Source organism: Corythoichthys intestinalis, chromosome 4 (genome assembly GCF_030265065.1).
Source record: "Corythoichthys intestinalis isolate RoL2023-P3 chromosome 4, ASM3026506v1, whole genome shotgun sequence".
In the NCBI taxonomy this organism is placed as follows: Eukaryota; Metazoa; Chordata; class Actinopteri; order Syngnathiformes; family Syngnathidae; genus Corythoichthys; species Corythoichthys intestinalis.
Window position 1 is genome coordinate 32973657 of NC_080398.1, and position 23668 is coordinate 32997324.

Consider the following 23668-nt stretch of genomic DNA (forward strand, 5'->3'; position numbering starts at 1 on the left):
AGACATGCGATTCATTTTGACTCGATTGGACGTCTCGCGCTGTCAGTGGTACTGAAAACAGAGCCATAGACTTCACAATATATTGACGGAGCGCGGGGCCAATTAATAGGGGGCCTATCTCCGTCAAAGCTGACCGAGTGGAAACACGGACAAAGAGCTTTTTATGTTGAAAAATCTTATGAATAAATGCTTAAATCCCTGAATTATTTAAGGATATGAATGTAAAACAGTCTCAATTCTTGGTTAACTCATTCACTCTCAGCCATTTTCACCAGAGCAAGGCCCTTCGCTCCCGGCCGTTTTACTGGATTTTGACTGATTTTGCAAGGCCCACTGAAAAGTCTGTTCTATTGCTATATAAACATGGAACCCACCAAAAGAAAGATTACTCACTTCTTTCAGCAGAAAAAAAAGTTTGTTCATATCTTTTTCTATTCTTTAGAAATCAGCATTAGAAAATAGCTTAGTTTGAGCAATTTTCCAATTTCTAATGAAAAAACGGAGAAATTGAGCTTTTTGTTAAAGCATACATTTCAAACATAACTTTGACTTTAACACAGCTATTTTTTGCTTTAATTACATCCCAAACAAGTGGATAATGTTTTACTTTTACAAAATAACATAAACAACAAGACAAATAGAGCTTTTGATAGTAAAGTAACAATTTATTTACACATAACTAACTGAAAGATGACGCGGTTCCGGCCGCGACAGCCGGTTTAACTTTTCCCTAATCGCCACCTGTCTCATAATGATGAATTTTTTGAGACTCTGCGGGGTCTGCTCGCGAGCAGCACGGACTCAGAGACATCGTCTGCTGCACTAGTGGTCCCGGATGTTCTGCTCAGTCGTCCAGCGCCTGGCATCCCGGGTGTCCTACCGGTTGTTCTGCTCGGTCGTCCGCCGCCTGGCTTCCATTCGGTCGTTCGTTGCTGTTGAATCGAGTTGTGGGTCTTACCAAATGCTCTACTGCCCTCCAGTGTCCAGTTTTATTGCTTTAAAATGGATTTTCAGCTTTGTGCTTTGGAGCTAAATTGAATCAGATCCCAGAGATGTCTCTTTGGGAAAAAAAAGTAAAAGACGTATAAATACTTCTTAAAGACACAGAAACAATTAAAAATAGAACGTATTTATACGTTTTTGGCAGCAAATGGGTTAAAAGGGAAAAAACGGGCAGTTAGCATACAGTATACTGTATATTACGTAAATATTGCGAATTAAGACGCTAACGCCTTTGTGGTTAGTATCTCCCATTGATTTTTTTTCACAATGTTTCAAAATGCATGCATGGTTCGAAAAATGTAATAATAACCTCGAATCCTTGAACAAAATCACTACGGTACAGCTTTCATAACTTTTCAACCTAAATCCGGGGTTGGCTCGCTCTACGTGTTTGAGAATAACTGCGACCGACTTCGAGCGACTGAAGCGGAGTTTTGGATGGGCCGCTGCTTGAAAGCATGGCGCAGTGTCTGGGGAACGTGTCCCGTCAATATCATTATGAATTCTATGACAGAGCATTTAAAGCTAGTCTTTTTTGTGGGCATTTACAAGTCCCTGCCTGTTCATTTTGAGTCACTTCCTTTTCATTTGGGGACATTGTCGTGTCACTTTCTCTTTAGTAACCCAAAATTAACAGGAAGTCACCTATAATTTCCCCCAAATCAACAGAAAGTTAAATGCCCCAAAAGGAAAATGACCAAAAATCAAAAGGAAATGACATGAAATGCTCCAAAATGAACTCATTGCCTGGCATTGGCAGCCACTGATGGCCATAGACGTCCAATCCGTTTGAAGTGGGAGTGAAATAACAATATTGATGTTTTGTTTTTTGTTTTTTTCGCTGTTGTTGACTGAGTATATTTGCAATATTTTGTAAACAAATGAGGGTCTTTCTCATTGCCTGCCATTGACAACAATAGTTTTCCAGTTCATTTAAACTAGGAGGACTGACTCTGAATGCTCATGTTTGAGTGCCATTGATGCCGATAGATGTCCAATTTTGTCTGGGAGGGAGTGAATTAACGAATGCGCAAGGTTATCACTTATTACATGTTAATCTACATGATTTTGGAAACAATTAAAGGTCCGATAAATCAGTCAAATCCGAGTAAGTAAGGTTTTCAAGTCGATTATATTAAAAATCTTTTTTTTTTTTTTAAGAATTTCATATTTGGCAGTAAAACAAAGTAAAATAATGGGGGGGGGGGGAATACCAAATTCACAATTTCTTAACTGATTAAAATGATTTAAATTGAGAATTGTTGCCAAAAGGTAAGAAAAAAAAATAATGCTTTTTTTTTTTTTTTTTTTTTTGTTAATTACCTTTATTATTTATTTATTTATTTATTTTTAAAGTATTTCGGCAGGAGAACATTCTCAAATTAACGGGACAATTTTTTTTTTTAAATGTGTGCTAGACTTTCCCTCGAGAAAATTATCTAATGAATGCTTGTTTTACTTATTGTAATTGACCTAAACTAAATGATTAAAAATGGTAACAGTAACCAGATTTATCACAATTAGGCCTTTGGCGTTGCGGTTGGTGAAACATGACGAATTTGCCCTGCCTAAACTGGTTTCCGTTCCGTCTTTTTGATTGTTTGGCACTGTGAGAAAATACTGTGGTTATATAATTTGACTATTCAAACTCAACTGTTTCGTACTGTTTTAGTCCAATCCGTTTGATCTGGGAAAAGTCCTGTCATTCAAAATTGATTGGACATCTTTTGCCGACAATGGCTTTTTTTTTCCCAATCAAGTTTTTGCACTGGTTGTTTAAAAGGAAAGCTTGACGAGAAATGTTAACTACATTTGTCGGCACAATGTGAGGAATGTTGATGATGACGCAGGCCATTTATTATCAACATTTAAAAGTATAGTCTTACAAAAGGCACAATCTTGAAATACAGTTTGTACAAACAAACAAACAAAAAATATAATGTAATTGAGTGCAATGGCAGAGAGCTGGGACAGGTTTGTTCACATATGAACCAGAACATGTCATCTTTATACTATTAATTGTCTCTTTTTTTAGGAAAGCCTTACAGGTTAATAAATCAATAGGGGAAACCCTTGTGACATTTTTAATCTATACACTATACCAGGGATCGGGAACCTTTTTGACCGTGACAGCCCAAAAAAAAAAACATTTAAAAAAAATATTCTACGAGAGCCATACAGTTTGTGTGTTTATATACTTTATATTTAATATGTATATTTATTTATTTATTTTTACATATTCTGTTCCCAGTCGAGTCGGCACTGTAATCACTGTTTTGTTTTTTTTTTTTTTCATGAGCGCATTTGAACGCATCATGCGGGCAGTCACCGAGTTGTGATTGAAATAAATCTCTAGAAAACAACAACGAAAGCCTGACATCGTTACTTGGTATGTTACAATCGTTGCGCACTCACCACTTGGAAAATAACAAATAGAATCGTGGTGTGGCACTGCATATATTTCCTGGAAGTGTAAAACCGCAACCAGGGAACGCAACAATTTTGACAGGCGAAAAAGTCATAGCAGTCAAACTGATTGCGCACCTCTAAGACTTGAGGTACCACGCAGTTCACTTTCGTGGTTTAATTTTCCCCTACGCATTTTTATATACTTCAAATCGCTCGGCTTTGAGTTGGAAGGGGCTAGCCCCGCTTCTGGCTGAGCAGAGATTTAAGACGCAAGATGAGCTTTGTACTCACACCCAGCTCTGTGCAATCCGCAATGGGAGGGCCACCAATGGGCACTGAATTGAAGCATATTATTGCGACGTATGTTTGAAGGTCCAAGAAAAATGTGTGTATGGACCATCAGCTCATCACAGCTCGTTCTTGTCAAATGAGCCAGCAGGTTCCACATTTAAAATTACGGGTTGGCGGAGAGTCCGATGCACTCATCAAAAGAGCTAGATATGGCTTGTGAGACATAGGTTCCCGACCTCTGCACTATACAGTAAGAGTGTTAATCTCGATATGCCGACACATTGCGATATTTTACAACCTTATGGGTTATCGATATGATCACGCCAAATAGCGATCCTTTTATTTGACACTTTGGCCATGCTATAGAGTATGGAGGCTGTAAACTGCTCATTCAGTGTTTGTTGAGCAATTCCTTGGTGGTTCACTAGGGGCGCTCAGAGTGGCGGTGAAGGTAAAGTGCGCGCGAGTAATCTAGATAAGAAGATACAAGACTTGGGATGTCAAATAAAAGTTGTGCAAGCTAAATTGTAATCTTTCCCCTCATCCGCGCGACTTCTTTGTGGGAGCAAATGCGCTCTTCTTCGTGTGTACATGCACTCATACTCCCGTGCGGAAGTGCTAGCTGCTCTACGCTTACTTCGCCAAAATTAAAGCATGCATCACAACACAAAAGTCAACATTAATAATTAGGCATGTGCTAGTATGAGATTCAGATGTTATGATAACCTTAAGCAAAAATATCACGGTTTCACGGTATCACAGTATTACAATTACAGCTCTAAAATGTGTTACTTTAAGATATCTAGCTTAAAAAAAAAACTTTTTTTCCATTGGACATAATTTTTTATTTTTCAAAACGCATTAGCAAAATTGGAACATAAATATAATGTTAAAATTTTAAAAAACATAAATAACTAAAATATTCAAAATAAAATAAATGCAGTCCTTTAGGTGAGCGTAAACCCACAGCTGCAGCTCAATGATAATACCATCAGAACAAAAATAATTTAATTATTTACCATAAAAACCTCATGTATATGACTTGTATCATGTTTATATTATACACACGCGCTTTCTCAACACAGACAGTTTCCAGAGAGAAAAAAACACGTTTTACCACCGCTAGACACACTAAACACACTGGAGTTAACTGTCGTAGCTGGTGGGAAACATTCATGATAGTGTTTACTAACCTTTAATTTTTTTTCATCATACTGGAGGTATTGCCTCCTCTGCAGCCACCCTCCACAAACATGTTTTTACATAATTTCGTTTTCATCTATGCGAGGGAAAAGTTCAGGATTTTCATCTCCTCCAGCCATCGTGTAACACAGCTGACTCACTGACACTAACCGGCGCAACACACCAGAAACGTCAACGGCGCGTGAACGATACCGCCGCGATAACGCAGTGAAAAACAGCCGTTCAAGTCAATCAGCCAATGCACACCAGTCGCTGTGTGGCTGTGTGTTAGACGCGTCCCAGAAGCGGATCAACGCGTCGCACGCGAAAAGAACGGGAGAGTTTTTTTTTTTTTTTTTTTTTTTTTTTTTTTTTTTTTTTTGGTGACGCGAGGCGCGGCCCTTCTGCGTCAATACTACTAGGTAGCATACCGGAAGTCCCTCGTGTAAAAATACGGTGGATCCGTTCGATTTTCGAAATAATATGCAATTGCAACTTACTTTTCGAGTCCATCAGATTTCTTGAGGCTGTGGGTAGATCAGGTCACAGTTTACTTGTTGTTGGTTTACTGCTGTCTTCTCTGCTGTAATAATAAACAACACGGCAGGGCAGTATCAACTCTGCTTTTAATCTCGGCGCATCAGTACCCCCGAGTTCAATACAAAACCCTCCTACCACAACAAAACAAGTAGGAACTAATATTCACATAGTAAGTAAAATTATACAACATAAAGTATAGAATATATATAAATACTGCATCACATTTGTAAAACAAATACTTAATAAAATAAATAATAGCCCATATAAATAAAATTGAAATTACCTAAAAAACCTGTAATTAAATAATAATAATACACAAATCCTGCTACACAATTAAATTTATTATTTTCTGAGTGGTGCTTTAACTTGAGAAAAACTATCAATAAAGCTTTAGAAAAATGTTTATAAGAAAAAAAAATGATTGAGTCATTTAATTTGTAAAATACATGTTAAAATCTTTGTCATTAGGATTGCTTTTCGCTTAAGCATAGGACTTCTTTCATTTTCTTTCTTTCAGAAAGAAAGCTGACCAATATGCGAGGTCTGAAAGGCAAATGGTTGTTGTATTATTATTAGGGCTGTCAAAATTATCGCGTTAACGGGCGATAATTAATGTTTTTAATTAATCACGTCAAAATATTTGACGCATTTACCGCACATGCCCCGCTCAAACAGATTAAAATGACAGCACAGTGTCATGTCCACTTGTTACTTGTGTTTTTTGGTGTTTTGTCGCCCTCTGCTGGCGCATGGGTGTGACTGATTTTATGGGTTTCTGCACCATGAGCATTGTGTAATTATTGACATCAACATTGGCGAGCGACTAGTTTATTTTTTGATTGAAAATTTTACAAGTTTTACATTAAGAGGGGTTTTAATATAACATTTCTATAACTTGTACTAACATCTATCTTTTAAGAACTACAAGTCTTGCTATCCATGGATCGCTTTAACAGAATGTTAATAATGTTAATGCCATCTTGTTGATTTATTGTTATAATAAACAAATACAGTACTTATGTACAGTATGTTGAATGTATATATCCATCTTGTGTCTTATCTTTCCATTCCAACAATAATTTACAGAAAAATATGACATATTTTATAGATGGTTTGAATTGCAATTAATTACGATTAATTTTTAAGCTGTGATTAACTCGATTAAAAATTTTAATCGTTTGACAGCCCTAATTATTATCTTTAAATACCCGCTACTCTCGCGCGATTTTGCAATCCTCGCGTGAACCGATCAAGCCGCTTCACCGACGCGCTGCCCGTAAAACGCGTCCTATGGAAATTGACGCCGAGCGTCACTGGTGCGTTATCGCGGCGGAATCGTTGACGGTGTGTTACCGGGGTAACACCAGTTGGGGAGGGTTTAGCCTTGCAGCCGCGTTTTTGTGGACATCAAAAATAGGTAATACCTTAGGCACGGTATGACGAAAACTTTTTGCAGTTTTGAAACCGTGAGGTTTTCATACCACGGTATACCTTGAAGCCGGTAATCTGCGTATGTCTAATTATAATTAAATACACATTTCGCCAAAGGCAGAACAGTCATATTAATAACACTGTGAGGTACAATTAGGTACTATTTACTAAGCTTGAGAACGATAAACCGATACGACCGGATATCCGGTTTTACAGGTGAGAGATACAGCTGTATCGGTAGTAAAGTTACCATTCGACAGTAATTAGCCATTAAATATTCAATGAACCGATAGTAGAGATAGAATTCGGCTATCGCGAGCACAACAATCGGCTTCTATGCCTAGTTCAATGCATCGCTTAATATGATATTAATTTAGCTTTTACCTCACATGCTGCGCTGGTGTCATTCACCACACAGCGCACTTAGATCATAACCGCCGTCGTGGTTGCCTCAACTTCCCATTCATTTTGGCAGAACTGCTAGTAGTCGCCGTCATTACCCGATCGTCACGGGCGTGTCATAACAACGTGAGAGCTAACAAAACCACTGAAACGCACGCTCCGTAGCGTTTTCTTCACAGCCAAAAAAGAAACTAGTAGTGGCAACGAAGCAACATGCTAAAACAATGGACAGTTTGCGCACCACGCCAGCGACGTGCAGCGATTGATTCTCAACGCACCCAGGAAAACAAAAGTCGGACTTTGAAGTGACGAATATTAATATTTTTTGCTTGTAAGATGTTTACGTTGAAATTTTGCACTTAAATTACCTACCTATTGTGTTCAAAACGTCAGGAAATACAGTAAATTATTTTTTTATTATATTTTATTATATTATGTATATTATATATATTTTTTGATTATTTTATTATCAATCACATCCAACAAAATGACGGTCATATAGTAAGCTTTATTTTTTTTCATAAAAAAATAAAACATAACATTGGTATGAAATTTTGTTGTTTGATTTTGCTATATTAGAAATGTGGTCTTTTTATATGTTTAAAATACTGTACGAACACACACAAATGTTTACTATCGTATCGGTTTCACTCTGTATCGAACCGTATCATTCTTAAACTGTATCGAATCGTTCGGCCTTAAAAATGTATCGTTTTTTTAATCGAATCGTAACCTGTGTATCTAGATACATATCAAATTGCTTCATGCCAGAGATTCCCAACCCTACTATTTACGTGACTATAAAAAATGACTGGAGACAAAATGGCGATCGAAACTCCTGCGTCGTAAAGTCGAAATCACGTAAGTCGGGTACATCGTAACCTGGGGACTACCTGTATTTGGAAAGCGCAACAATTGTCAAAAAATAATGACTTTAGCTGGAAATTATCCCAGCCTGGAGAAGAAAAAAAAAAGTTAACTTAGCAGCTGGATGCGCACGCGACTTTGAGCTATTTGAGTTCCAAGAAGTAACAGGACCAAAAAAGAGAAAGGGGACCAAAAAAAAAAAAATCAAAGCATTTGAACGTGACAAGCGGCGAGCTAATAGACGTTTGCGTTTAATGAAATGGACTTCCTGGCAGAGAAGGGGAGTTCCCGCCGTGTGGGCTTTGATTGGCTCTGCTACTTTGGGTTTAATCCTGCTGCTTTGCAGAGTGTTTGAGTTGGATTACGCCGTCGCAGCCTCGCGTTGGACAAGACAACCATTTGTGTGTGTGCACGAGCGTGTGTGTGTGTGTCCTCCCTCTCTGCCGAATCAGCTGAAAGCACAGACGGCCCAAGTGGAGCTCGGTCCAAATCCCTCTGCATGCAAATTAAAAAGGCAACAATAAATGTGGCAAAGGAACAAGGTGGGCACGCAGGCTTTATGGCCCCTCTTTCTCTTTCTTCCTCCTCCTCCTCCCGTTTGACGAGGCTTACGGGAGGATCTGGAACGGGACGCGCAAAGTGCTGAGTTATCTCCCGCGTGCAGCGGGTGCGCCAGCGAGGGCCGCTCGTGTAATCCGCCCGGCGACAAACGCCAGATCGCCGACCCAACCTGGCCGTAATGTTCTTAAGCAACGTACAAGGAGGAACAAACATTTGGCAACGGGACTTAAAGTTTTTGGAAGTGGACACGCTAAAGTTTTTCAAAGAGACTTTTTGAAGTCTTCTTAAGAGCTTCTTAGTTCTTTTTCAAGCATTTGTTCCGTTTACTGCCATTGATGACTATAGACGTCCAATCTGTTTGACTGGGAGGTTCTGGCCATCGCTGCCAGTCGCTTAAAAAAAAAAAATTCAACTCAGTAAATGACCACTGCCTGTTGAAATGGATTCGACGTCAACCAATCAATGACTTTGAGCTCAATCTTTTCACAATTTTTTTAGAACTTTTTTTCTCATTTTTAAAAATTTTGACACTTAAATAAAGCCAAATTAAACTATTTTTTCTTAGCGCGTACATGGCGTCATCTATTATATATTGCCATTGAGCTTGTGGGTGTTCGCATGGAATTGCGGCGCAAGACGCAATCCGTACCCGTCAGTCAGGTCAGGAATTGAGCCCGCGCCGAACAGCGCGCCCTGCACGGCGGAAGAGCGCGCTAACCGCTAAGCTAAAAGCAAAGGATAGCAGCTCTAGCGGCTCTCTCTTGAAGTCATCGGGAGGGAGGTTTTGCTATGTAACGCACACAACGGACCTGCATACACCCGTTACACTCACCCCACGAAACCTTCACTGCCAAACCGGATCACGGCAGCAATGAAACCGGTCTCCTAAATGATATTCGTCGGAATACTGATGCAGGCAAATTATCTGTTCTGCTACTATTGGATCTCAGTGCTGCATTTGTCACGGTTGATCACAACATACTACTCAGCAGGTTGGAGCATTTTGTAGGGCTCACTGACACTGTTTTTTAGTGGTTCACATCTTATTTACATGACAGAGATTTCTTTGTGTCATTCGGAAACCATCATTCAGAACGAACCAAATTCACGTGTGGAGTCCCTCAAGGGTCCATTCTTGGACCACTCTTATTTAACATCTTTATGCTTCCCCTAGCTTAGATCATGGAACAGTATGACGTCTCCTATCACACCTATGCAGATGACACACAACTCTATACTATGAACCCGCACCGTACAGCGTCTCTAGCACGGCCGAAGACCATGCTTAACCGCTTGACTAAAAGTCCAGGCTAGCAGCTCTGGCAGCCAGTGCGGTCTTTAGTGCAACGTACACAATGGACCTGCGTGCAGCTGTTACATTAGCACAAATCTATACTGTACAGCTTTGCACAGTATGTATACTTTTCTTTGCAATGTGTGATTAGTGTTACAGTTTACCTTAATTGGAATGTAATATAATTTGAATTTCAACATTGACTATTTTTGCATCCGAACCATGTTTGGTCTATTAAATATTTCTCAACTGATCACCAAAATCTTTTTTTTTTTTTTTTTTTTTTTTTTTTTTTAAATACCGACTACCAGTTGGAAGTTCATTAAATAAGTAAAAGACTAAACTGTTCGAAACACATAGTAAAGAACGTCTACTAGCTGAATGCTCAAATATAATTTGAAATACGATAGGCATGCTAATGGAAATGAGCATTTCTGTTGTTGAACGTTGTATACTGTATATTTTATTAATAACTTGTTTAAGCAGCATTTTCTCTAATATGATTTGTTTAAAAGCCACAACGCCAGAGGTTGTTCAAACTTCTGCAACTATATAGGGGTGTGTAGACTTTTTATATCTATTGAGATATAGTGTTTTTTTTGTGTGTATGTGTGTCTTTTTAGGGTTGGCTGTGTGAGCTTCTGCGCTGGAAGGAGGACCCGTCTCCGGAGAACCGGACATTGTGGGAGAACTTGTCCATGATCCGCCGCTTCCTCAGCTTGCCGCAGATGGAGCGTGACGCCATCTACGAGCAGGAGAGCAGCGCCGGACAGCAGCATCACAACAACAACGACAGGCCCGCGCACTTCTCACACGTCACCGCTGACCACATGCAGGTAAAATACAGTATGCATTACTTAAAATTAACAGGACTTTTAAGAACTTATTATTATTTTTAGCTTTATTCTTAGAGGAAAAAACTTCTTTTTTTTCTTAAAAAGATCTGTTTTTATTCTTGAGAAAATTACTTTCGGGGATTTTATTTTTTTATTGGATCAAAATTAAAGTTTTTTTTCCCCTAAGAAAAAAACAAAAACAAATTAATCTCTACAGCTTTATAAAGGAAAAAAATGCTGCTGGAAAAATTACTAAATCATAGTTTGTTTTGTTAAAAAGAATGTCGTATTAAAATATACCCCCCTCCAAAAATTACTTATGGAGAAATAAAACTTGACATGACATTTTTATTCTAAAAAAATATATATTTTTTTTTAATTCACATTTTACTAAGATTAAATTACATTTTTCTCTCGCGTAGTTTTCTTTGAAAAAATGAAATATAGCTCTTTATTGAAAAATACTGAAACATAAAAACCTATTTAAAAAAAAAAAAAATAGACACCCAAAAATGAATATTCCAATTATTTTCACTTTATTCCTAACATAAATGGAAAAAGACAACAAAATCCAGATTTTTTTTTTTTTTTTGGTTCCACTTTGATCTTTTCCTATCTATAAACCCATGTTTTTTTGTTTTTTTGTTTGTTTTTTTTTTTTTTATTGTTCAACGTAATTTCAACTTTACTGTCACATCATATTGAATCCAAATTACCAGCACCTGGTACATGCCTTAGATTTGATCCAAGTTGAAATCTGGGCTTTTTCCTAAATACTTTCAACATGCACACCACAAGCTAACCACTAATATTCCAACCTTTTCAAACCGCACAGTATCTTCTTTATGAAGGTGGAATTTGGGACTTTTCGTATTGAGTATTGTGTGATTACAAACCGTACCTAATGAAGAGTCTAGTGTGTGTGCCTTCTAGTCAAGTGTTATGCCAACACACTCTCGTCACGTCTAGCGCGTGACTCACCCGTTCAAATCGAAACGCGAGCATTTTGACAGGTCAACAGGCACCTATGCTCACCCATTCACAGCCCACACACACCCGCAAACACCAAATGAGACGTTTCAACATCGTTTGTTTACGCTAAGTAATAAATGCGCAAATGCCGGCAGACCAGCTGCAGGCAAATGACGTCGTGTTTAACAATCACAATTGAGTGCACTCAGCTGACAGAAAGTCAAAGGTTAGAGACAAAATTGTGAGTCGTTTTGTTCAGGGTAAATTAAAAAACAAAATAAGCTAAAATGTTCATAAGTCATTGACTGCCATTGACAGTGACAGACGTCCAATCCGATTTGACAGCCTCAAAGTTACAGTTTTTCTCAATTGCTTTGGTACGTTTCTCAGATCAGAATTGCACAATATTGCACAAGTAGTAAAAATACATGGATTACCTGCAAAAGACTGCTTTTGTGCAAAATACTTAGTCTATCGCTCAAAATTTTAATTCCTGTATCAATGGACATGTCAGTGCTGTCAGAATGACAAGTCTTTGTTGCTCATCAATCTCAATTGAACAGTTACTCTGGTGGAAGGCTCTAATGCTGAAGGTGGTGTACGTAAGTTTCGATAAAAAGTTACCTTTGTGTGTGGGAGATTGATTGCAAGATACTGGACAAGATTCAGTTTAAACTTTTACTATTTTTACAATTTCTTGACATATTATGTCACTGTGATACAGAAAGCAAAAGACAGTACTGAGTATCACAACGGGAAAAAAAATAGCAAAATTAGTAATGTAAACATAAGATAATCGGCACAACTAAACTTGAGTGCTACATGTCGGGATTTTTTCCCCCATTCTTTCTACACATCTTGACATTCCTCCCTTTTGGGCCACAAATTTTCAACCACGTCACAATGGATGTCCTCTTTTGCAATGCAGCGTGGAAGGATTCTTCTTGAATGCCATATCCAGCCTGTTCAGGCATCTGCTGTGATGTCACTGCGTGCTGCATTCATGGCATCCAGAAGAGTTATCTGAGTGTGAGGCTTGCGATTATACCAAGGGCTTTGGTTTGCATAGGGACGGTAGTCACATAACGCTACCAACTTTTCAGGATGCTTAAATTGTCCCCACCAACCTTTAAGCAATATGCATTATATGATGATTTCAGTAATACAGGTCATTTAGATTGTCTTCCCATATATTGTAAGGATAAAATTGACCCTACCATTATGAAGTGAATTATTTTCATTATGTTTAAACTTATATTTACCCCTTTTCACTTGCTGAATGTGCCGGTCCAGTCCCCCCCCCCTCAATTGCATGTTTGATTGGCTGATGACTTGACCCACCCCATGACACACTTACGCACGCACACAGCCCCGACAGAAATACATGTCGACAACATGCCACCTCCTCCGAAGATATTATAAGTTCTTTTTGGGCCAGCAGCATCCACTGTAAGTACCGTAGTTATATAACGCGCACTTTTTTCCCCAAAATCAACTTGTAAAATCATGGTGCGCATTATACACTGGTACATGGATGGAGACAGAAATATATATATACAGTGCCCTCCATAATTGTTGGCACCCCTGAAAAAGATGTGTTTTTTAGCTTCTAATAATTTTTTTCCCCGTTCAAATAATATGGGACTTTAATGAAAAAAAAGAGAAAAATCCAACCTTCATTCAGTGGGGAAAAAATGCCACACAAAGAAAAAATGATTTGACATCAAATAATGTGTGTCACAATTATTAGCTCAATCTGGGTATCATCTGACCAAAGCACACGGTCCCAGTTGAAGCCTGGGACCGTGTGTATTTTTGTGTGAGACCAAGATTGAGATTTTTGGCAACAAACACGTCAGGGGTGGGCAATTAATTCCACAAAGGGCCGCAGTGGGTGCGGGTTTTTGTTCATACCCATCAAGAGGACAGCCTTTCACCAATCTGGTTTCTTACAAGTGCAATCAGTTGATTGCAGTCAGGTGCTCCTTGTTTCCACTGAAACCTTATTGGTTATACTGTGTGTGCTGAATCAGTTGGAACAAAGACCAGGACCCACTGCGGCCCTCGAGGACTGGTTTGCCCACCCCTGCTCTAAGTGGATCTGGAATGCCAACGAAAGATGCGCATGCTGAAAAGCACCTCATACCCACTGTGAAGTATGGGGGTGGGTCAGTGATGCTGTGGGGCTGTTTCGCTTCCAAAGGCCCTGGGAACCTTGTTAGGGTGCATGGCATCATGAATGCTTTGAAATACCAGGACATTTTAAACCAAAATCTGTTGCCCTCTGCCTGAAAGCTGAAGATGGGTCGTCCGGGTCTTTCAGCAAGACAATGACCCTAAACCAGGGGTGTCCAAACTTTTTGCAAAGGGGGCCAGATTTGGTGTGGTAAAAATGTGGGGGGCCGACCTTGGCCGACGTCCTTTACGGAGAACAATATATTTAAGCACATTTTAGCAAGCCATTCTGTATGTCACATTTGCACGTAGCTTAGAGTGCTGCTACCTTTTAGTGGGTAAATTAGGAGCAGCATTAAGTGTGTAAGCTACTTCATATTCTGGTAGCAGTACTGCTGACCAATTTATTAAGTCTGTGTGCGGGTCAGACGTTATTGATTTTATGACAGAGGCTGGGGGCCGGATGAAATTTGACCACGGGCCGCATTTGGCCCCCGGGCCAGACTTTGGACATGTCTGCCCTAAACATATGGCCAAATCTACACTGAAATGGTTCACCAGACACAAAATCAAGCTCCTCCTATGGCCATCTCACTCCCCAGACCTTGTTTTGTTGTCTAAAGGGGGTTGTACAAAGTATTAACACCAGGGGTGCTAATAATTGTGGCAGACATTGTTTGATGTCAAATAACTTTTTCTTTATGTAGGGTTTTTTTCCCCACTGAATGAATGCACTTGTATTGAAGGTTGGATTTTTCTCTTAAATTCCATTAAGGTCCCATATTATTTGAATTAAAAAATATATATATTAGAAGCTAAAAAACATATTTTTCAGGGGTGCCAATAATTATGGAGTGCACTGTATTTATATATATATATATATATATATATATATATATATATATAAACCGATTTTTTTTTTTTTTGACACGGCCATGTTGTGTTGAAGAAACGTATGCGGCGATCAATTGCGGACTATTACGGTACGTGACGTCACCATTTTGTTTCGGTAATACTTCACTCTGATCGGCCGAATGATTTCGTCTGTGTTAAATTCTGCTTTTTTCACTCTTCATTAAGCACATAATTTAGTTTCTTCAACTCATTTGAGTCAACGGACCATAACAAACGTAACACAACACAGACTTCCTCTGTCCGTCAACTATATCTGTCCCTCGGGAAACTCAAACCCAAATAGAAATAGTTCCTATTGTTACAGTCGTGTCGACAGCGATGAGCTCTCTCGGATTTCTGACTTACGTTCTCACTTTAATTTTACCGTATCAATCCATGGAGGAAACATTTATTCATCATGATGAAACGAGCAAGTTATACAGCAGCCTTTAAAAGAAAAGTCACATCTGTTTTGTTCTCTCCTGGATTCTGTTAAGTTCAAGAAGTTATCAGATCATATTATTACCGTACATATTGGCAGTTTACGGAAATGTTTTGAACTACCAATGTGCTATGCTGGTGCTGTGTTTCACCAGTCAGTAAAATGATATTTCTGTATCTGTACACGAGCTCTGTTTTCTTGTATTCTTCTATTTACTGGTGCTAAAATTAGGGTGCGCGTTATACACGGGTACAGTAATTTTCCCTAGATTTTACAAGTAAATTTGGGGTGCGCGTTATACACGGGTGCGCCTTATATTCGGGAAATTACGGTAATTTAAAAAGACACCAATGTTGTGGAGGTGGGAAACACACCACTAATTTTGCTACTGAAAGTCCGACCTGCATCAGAGTTAGCATAACATTAAGCTGTGTGAACTTGCTAAGCTGCAAAACTCTAGGAGGAAAGTGCTTAGAAGTGTCCTTCTTTTTGTGTTTTACTACTGTTAACATGAATTAACCTGTGAGAAATGTAGTGAACTCTTCTGGAAAGGATAGAACCAGAAAAATGTGAGCAAGAACCTGCTTAGAGAGACTCATTGCTGCATAACCTCATATGTTGTTCACACAACATAATCATAATTAACTATGTACTTTAAAAAAAAAAAAAAAAAAAACTTTTTGGGGTGGAGATGCCGCGAGCTACCCACACTAGCACATACCTGTCAACCCGAGACTATTGGCAATCTTACAAATAGTGACATATGCCCTTACAAATTGGTGACTAATTTTACAACGTCGTATATGGCGTGCAATATGAAACAAAAATAAAACAAAATTTTTTAAAATAATATGAATTAATTGGTAATATTGTAACATATAACCTGGTGCAATCAAAGAACAATCAATATCTTCAGCTACATTATGATTGCTAAAATTTAACAGTGACTTTTTTAATAATTGTATGTAGCACTTTTGGCAATTTCTCTCACGTCTTTTGATGGCTGCACTTCATGGCACTTCAGCTCGCAATTCATTTTGACTTGAAGGTTTTTCGTTAGTGTGTCCAATTATAAATGAAAAAGGTCAATTGATAAAATTAACTTACCGATGCAATCTTTGAGTCAGGGGACATTTCTTTTGCTGATTCTGAGAAGTGATCAGCAATAGTTGCGGGCAAATTGTGTACGACAACAAATTGGCAGAATGAAATCTCCGCTTTCGTCACTTTTCATTCTGCAGACTTCATCTTGATGACCAGTGTTGTTAATCTTACTTTTAAAAAGTGATTAATTACAGTTACAAATTACTTCTCTCAAAAAGTAATTGAGTTAGTAACTCAGTTACCTGAATGTAAGAGTAATTAGTTACTTGGCAAAATAACTGGTGTTACCTTTCATGTTTTTTTCTTTTTCATTTTTTTCAAAAATAAATAAATAAATAAATAAATAAATAAATAAATAAATCCAAAAAAAACATAGTAACCTTTGCTATGTTTGGAAGTCATTTAATGTTGTGAATCAACTGTTAAAGTTGTTAAAATTGCTCCTGTTTTTGCATTAGTTCCTTTCTGTCTATTTTCGACATGTGAAAGTTTTAAAACTTTCATCATTTAAAGAACGATTCAAGTCAAGATTTTGCCAATTTAGGAGTATTTTAGATAAAACGTTACTTAGGTTCGCTAAGAAGGCTCACTACAGCAGAGCCTTTCTGAGAACTCTACTGCTTTAAAATTGCGGCTGTTTACTAACGCTACAGAGTCTGTCATTTCGCATGTAGTTCTACAGTGCCCTCCATAATCATTGGCACCCCTGAAAAAGATGTGTTTTTTAGCTTCTAATATATATTTTTTAATTCAAATAATATGGGACCTTAATGGGAAAAAAAGAGAAAAATCCAACCTTCAATACAAGTGCATTCATTCAGTGGGGAAAAAATCCCACATAAAGAAAAAAATTATTTGACATCAAATAATGTGTATCACAATTATTAGCACCCCTGGTGTTAATACTTTGTACAACCCCCTTTTACCAACAAAACAAGGTCGGGGGACTGAGATGGCCATGGGAGGAGTTTGATTTTGTGTCTGGTGAACCATTTCTGTGTAGATTTGGCCATATGTTTAGGGTCATTGTCTTGCTGAAAGACCCAGTGACGACCCATCTTCAGCTTTCGGGCAGAGGGCAACAGATTTTGATTTAAAATGTCCTGGGATTTCAAAGCATTCATGATGCTATGCACCCTAACAAGGTTCCCAGGGCCTTTGGAAGCGAAAGAGCCCCACAGCATCACTGACCCACCCCCATACTTCACAGTGGGTATGAGGTGCTTTTCAGCATGCGCATCTTTCGTGGCACGCCAGACCCACTTAGAGTGTTTGTTGCCAAAAAGCTCAATCTTGGTCTCACACAAAAATACACAGTCCCAGGCTTCAACTGGGACCGTGTGCTTTGGTCAGGTGAGAAATACATTTTCTCCACTGAAAAAGTCTTTCTTTTTTTTTTTTTACCCTTAAATGTTTGCTTAATGTTAAAGTATTTTACACAAAAAAATACATCTTTATCCTGAAAAAAGATACTTCTTAAAAAAGTATTTTACACAAAAAAATACATCTTTATCCTGAAAAAAGATACTTTTTTTTTTTTTTTTTTTTTTAAATATAAAATATTTTCTTTCAATGGCAATGAATGAGGATTAGGATAAATCTTTTTTCCTTTGTCATAAAAAAATAAACAACATTTAAAATAGCTTGTTATCTTAAAACAAGTTAGAGAAAAGAAAATCACAATTATTTTTTATGGGGGAAATGTTTCATTTTAACCTTTGTAATCACAATTTATTATTAATTAAAACATTATGATTGTAGGGCAATATATATATACACTGGTATATATAAGTATAACAAGTCTAGATATATCATACAAATTCTAAAAAAATCTTTTTGCCTTTTTTTAAAAAAAATGTATCTCTACTTTTTTGGTTGATAATTCCCATTCACGCTTGCACACATGCAATGAGCTTTTTGATCCGTTTGCACTACTCAGACAAGAAAACTTCCAAACACCCCCCCACCTGACTTTTCTGTCGTCACTCGTGTTTTCCAGTCCCCGCACCAGCCGGCGCTGTCTCTGCAGCACCCGTCTCAACCCCTCCCGTCCCAACAGCCCCCGTCGGGGCCCCGCCTTCCACCCCGCCAACCCTCGACCGCCTCCCCTGCCGAGACGGAGGACGAAGCGGCGCGCGGCCTGCTCAAGTCGCGCACGGGCGGCGGCAAGATCTCCCTGGAGGCGCTCGGCATCCTGCAGAGCTTCCTCCAGGACGTGGGCCCCTACCCGGACGAGGAGGCCGTCCACACGCTCTCCGCCCAACTGGACCTCCCCAAACTCACCGTCATCAAATTCTTCCAGAACCAGCGCTTCTACGTCAACCGGCCGGTCAAAGCGCCGCCCAAGGAGACGCCCGACAACAACAGCAGTGGCGGCGGCAGCCCCGCAGGCCCCGACGAGGACCCCTCGGACCCCGCCGAGAATCTCAAGGAGACGGACGAGAGCACGCAGACCGACAACAATAACGTGTTGGTAGTCAAGACGGAGGAGCGGGCCAGAAGCGGCCCCACGCCCGTCGCCGACGACTGAAAGCCACTGGCTCGCCCGGACTCGGCCTTTTTGCATTTTGTAAAAGTATTGTACGATTATGATGAATCACTGTAAAGACTCTGCTGGCGTCGTTTGGTATCCCGCACAAAGAAAAACAAAACCAGTGGAAACGCTAGCTCAGACGACTGTCTTGTTTCAATGTTTTCGCCAGACAAAACAATCAATTCGACAAGAACATTCCAATTTTTTTCCCCCGATTGGGCCGTCATGGGTGACACTGACCTGGATGAATGACAATCTACTCACACAGAATGAAAGAAAAATATATGTTTTAGTAAACATGTTGCTGTTTTGTGAGTTAAAAGTGACTTTGCGTTACTAAGCTAACCATTTACTAACTGCACTACGTCTTATGGGACATGTCCACATGTACTTGTAACAAATATTGGACATATTCACGTTATTAGAAGAAAATCTTTTTTTTAATCAAAGGGTCCCATTTCATTTGAATATTTTGACTTTTGTGTTTTCTAGGGAAAACAAACAAAAAAACAATCCTTTGCAAAATAATAGGGCTCTCGCACCACTTGGTGCTCGGGCCCTAACTATTTTTGGGAGATTAAAAAAAAAAAAAAACTAAGATTTTATATTTTTTTGCTTCAAAACATGTCTGTATTTTAATATCACGAAGTTTCTAGGAAAAAAAATATTATTTTCTTTTTCATTGCAAGTTAGTTTGTAGGTGCTTGCGGTCGCCAGTTTGCTGCTTTATTTTTTTTTTGTTTTTATGACAACACTTGAAAAATAAAATAAAAATAAGTTATGCTAACTCAAGATTTTAAGTACAATTCAACTCACAAATGTTCGTTTTCTTTAGTTGTTATTTTAAGTATCTGTAACTCATGTTAGCATAACTCTTATTAAGTTAAAAGTGTTTACTTGAATTATCAAGTTTTGAGGCAAAACTTCGGCTGACTTAAAATTAAGGCTGTAAAACGATTAAAATTTTTAATCGAGTTAATCACAGCTTAAAAATGAATTAATCGTAATCAATCGCAATTCAAACCATCCATAAAATATGGCATTAGTTCTTAAAAGATAAATGTTAGTACAAGTTAAAGAAATGTTTTATTAAAACCCCTCTTAATGTTTTCGTTTTAATAAAATGTGTAAAATTTTCAATCAAAAAATAAACTAGTAGCTCGCCATTGTTGATGTCAATAATTACACAATGCTCATGGTGCTTAAACCCATAAAGTCAGTCGCACCCAAGCGCCAGCAGAGGGCGACCAAAAAAAAAAAAAAAAAAAAAAAAAAAAAAACAAGTAACAAGTTGACATGACACTGTGCTGTCATTTTAATCTGTTTGAGCAGGGCATGTTTGTTGCGTCAAATATTTTAACGTGATTGATTTAAAAAATTAATTACTGCCCGTCAACGTGATAATTTTGACAGCCCTAATATATATATAAATATATATATATATGTTAGGTTTTTTTTTTTCTTTATACCTAAGGGAAAAAAAGAGAAACATGTCTTATAAATACATGGTGGAAAACACTCAGGTGACTTGAAGTTATACTCTGAGACCCCCAATTTGGCTAAATTTTAAAATTGTCCTATATGCATGTGTGATACATCATCAGAAAGCTTAAAATCTCAATTTTCTGGGGGAAGAAAAAATTTGAACAGGAGGGCATTTAAAAAAAAAACTTTTAACAGCAAAACCCTAAGTGGAGGTGAGAGCACGCGAGAGCATAATTAAAGACGCCATGATTTTAACAAGATATTATCGCGTACTTACCGTAATTTTCGGACTATAAGTCGCACCTGAGTATAAGTCGCACCAGCCATTAAATGCCCAACGAAGAGGAAAAAAACATATATGAGTCGCACCTGAGTATAAATCGCATTTTTGGGGGTAATTTTCTTGATAAAATCCAACACATAGAACAGATATGTCATTTTGAAAGGCAATTTAAAATAAAAATACAATAGAGAACAACATGCTGAGAAAGTGTACAGTATGATAATGTTACATGATGCATGAACAACGAAATGCAAACGAGGCCGGTATGTTAACGTAACATAGCTTTTAAGAGTTATTCGGATAACTAAAGCATAAAGAACATGCTAACAAATTTACCAAACCATCAGTGTCACTCCAAAACACCAAAATAACATGTGAAATGATATAATAATGTGTTAATAATTTCACACATAAGTCGCTCCAGGGTATAAGTCGCACCCCCAGCCAAACTATGAAAAAAAAAAAAACAGCGATTTATAGTCCGAAAAATAAGGTACGTTGTTTTGATTCAAAAACTCATGTAGCATGTATCATCGAGTCTCAAGACACAGATGTGAATGGCCACAGCCGGTTTTTGTGGGATTTTATGGGTGAAACATGGTAATATAACAAGGGTCGTGATGCAGAAATTGCAGACATTAAGGAGAAGTTGAGATGTTCTTTTTCATATATTTAACCTATTAAACCTTTTTTTTTTCTTTTTTTTTTTTCTTAGTTTGAATCAATTATTTATCATCGAACATATCGGGGAAAATGCGAAAATAACAGTAATAAAATTAAGCCATACTTATGAGGTAGATATCCGTGACTTATTTACAGACGCCAATTTTTTCATTCTGACGTAATTTGTTTAAAAGTTTAAAATATGCGAGTGGATAATTTTTTAAAGTCGTTTTGTTTTTTTTAAACGAAATATTAGACATCAATCAATAATTCTAAGCTAAAAATGACAGAAATTTTGAATAATAAATGTAATTACTTACCTTCTTTTTATGGCTGGGTTGAAACAAAAGCGGTTGCACGACGTCTGTAAACGGGGGTTTTCGGGGTAAAACGGACAAATTTAAAATAGTTCGGGGCCTAATGCGCCATGAGTCTGCTATGACAGCATATTAGAGCTGAAACGAATACTCGAGCAACTCGAGTAACTTGAGTTTAAAAACTGATCCGAGTAATTTTACTCACCTTTAGTAATCGTTAATTTTGACAGCTCTAAGCATCACGTTTTGCTCGGACTACTTTTAATGCGGGACAACGCGCTGATGTCACGTTCGTAGAGGAAGAAGCCCAAAAAATTTTTAAAAACTTACTGCAGCCGACAGCCGCTACAAACAACGCCGACGTTGCTAAATACTAGCCCGCACGATGCTACGTTGGTAGCAGGTAGCGTCTGATGAGTCTCACAGAGATCACATGTATGTTGAACTAGATGCGAAATGACAGACTCGGCAGCGTTAGCAAACAGCCGCCATCTTAAAGCAGTAGAGCACTAAGCGCTAATAAAGAGCGCTAAGCGCTAATAAATAAGATTAACGTTACTGTCACTAGCTCAAGTAACGTTAGCCCTGCGGAGGGTTAGGTTTCTATTAATTATGACCACTTTCGATGCGTGGCTAACGTGTCTTACATAACGTAACATAGCGTTGTGGAGTGATGAGGGTGTAAAATAAAAACTTAATCATGCTAACTATCAATTTTAGCTCAGTAGTCATTGCTGGATAAAACACCAAGTAGCACTGGTCCCTAATGTGCTCCAATACAGCCTGTATCATACATTTATTTTGAACACTGCAAAAACTCAAAATCCTATCAGGACTTACAGTTTAGACTAACTTAAAACTTAACTAGAATTTAAAAATGGCTTGACACAAATAGAAATTCAATTGAAACACGTGGGAAAAAATCCTAACTTTTAAGTGATGTGTGTTATCAAGCGTAATTACATTTTGAGGTATATATATAGATTTTTTTTTTAAATAAGATCTAAAGGTTTTTTAAGTGAAAGCAGTGAATTAGTCTTTTTTTATTTTAGTTACATCTAAGATGCAATTGTTGGCTGTTTTCAACAATATACATCGAAAATAAAGACATTGATTGACTGAAAATGGTTCAAGATTAGATGAAATGTCTTGTTTTCTCATGTATATTTATAATTGCTCTTCACCTAAAAATATTTGTTTTATCCGATTACTCGATTAATCGATAGAATTTTCAGTTGATTACTCGATTACTAAAATATTACCTGCAGCCCTATAGCATATAGACGTATTGTTCCATCAAACACAGCAGTTCTCATGGCTTAAAATACAGCAATTTATTTTAAAGAGTGGTGCAAGAGCAGAAACTGCTTTTTCAGTCTTGTTTTCCGCCATATCTCTTTCCAATGCTAAGTCTGCATAAAGACATTGAAAACACACAAAACATTTTTTTTTTGCCGGGGGGTGTATTTAAAAGTTTTAGGTTTGAGTTTTCAGCAATAACTTGGGACTTACAAAACCTTAGGTGTACTGTACTTAGTTGGATAAGTTGTCTTGAATTTTTTTTTGTGTGTGAACATGTACATGTGGACACGTCCTCACACTGATTTCACTCTATCATCTTCTAATTTGACTCAGAAGTAATAATAGTAATAATACTCTTTTGGGTTACTCATTTATATAGTTTTTAACTCATCCCTTGCCATTGACGGCGATAGACGTCCTATCCATTTGATCTGGGAGGCTGGCAGCGAATGAACGTTCGTTCATTCGCTGCCAGCCTCCCAGTTCAAATGGATAGGGCGTCTACAAGTGACAAACTTAAAAAAAAAAAACGACGTCTATCATCGTCAATGGCACTGAATTCATTCCCGACGAGCACCAGTGTTTTCTCCACGTGTGATGTTTTGTGTTGACCACAAACGAAGGACCAAGTTGCTTGACAAGGCCTTAAATGTCCACCAGGAACGGAACACAATCCACTTCTC

At 38.0% G+C, this 23668-nt stretch overlaps 1 protein-coding gene across 6 annotated transcripts in view; it reads left to right on the forward strand.

The window, feature by feature from the left end:
* Positions 1 to 23423, forward strand: part of satb1b (SATB homeobox 1b) — a 175286-nt gene extending 151863 nt beyond the window's left edge. For all 6 annotated transcript variants that reach the window (XM_057834422.1, XM_057834421.1, XM_057834417.1 and 3 more), the window contains 2 exons: positions 10603 to 10815; positions 18402 to 23423. In XM_057834422.1, the coding sequence (XP_057690405.1) occupies positions 10603 to 10815; positions 18402 to 18932 (744 nt within the window). In that variant the 3' untranslated portion in view covers positions 18933 to 23423. The remainder of the gene's footprint in view (positions 1 to 10602; positions 10816 to 18401) is intronic.
* The last annotated feature ends 245 nt before the right edge of the window (positions 23424 to 23668 follow it).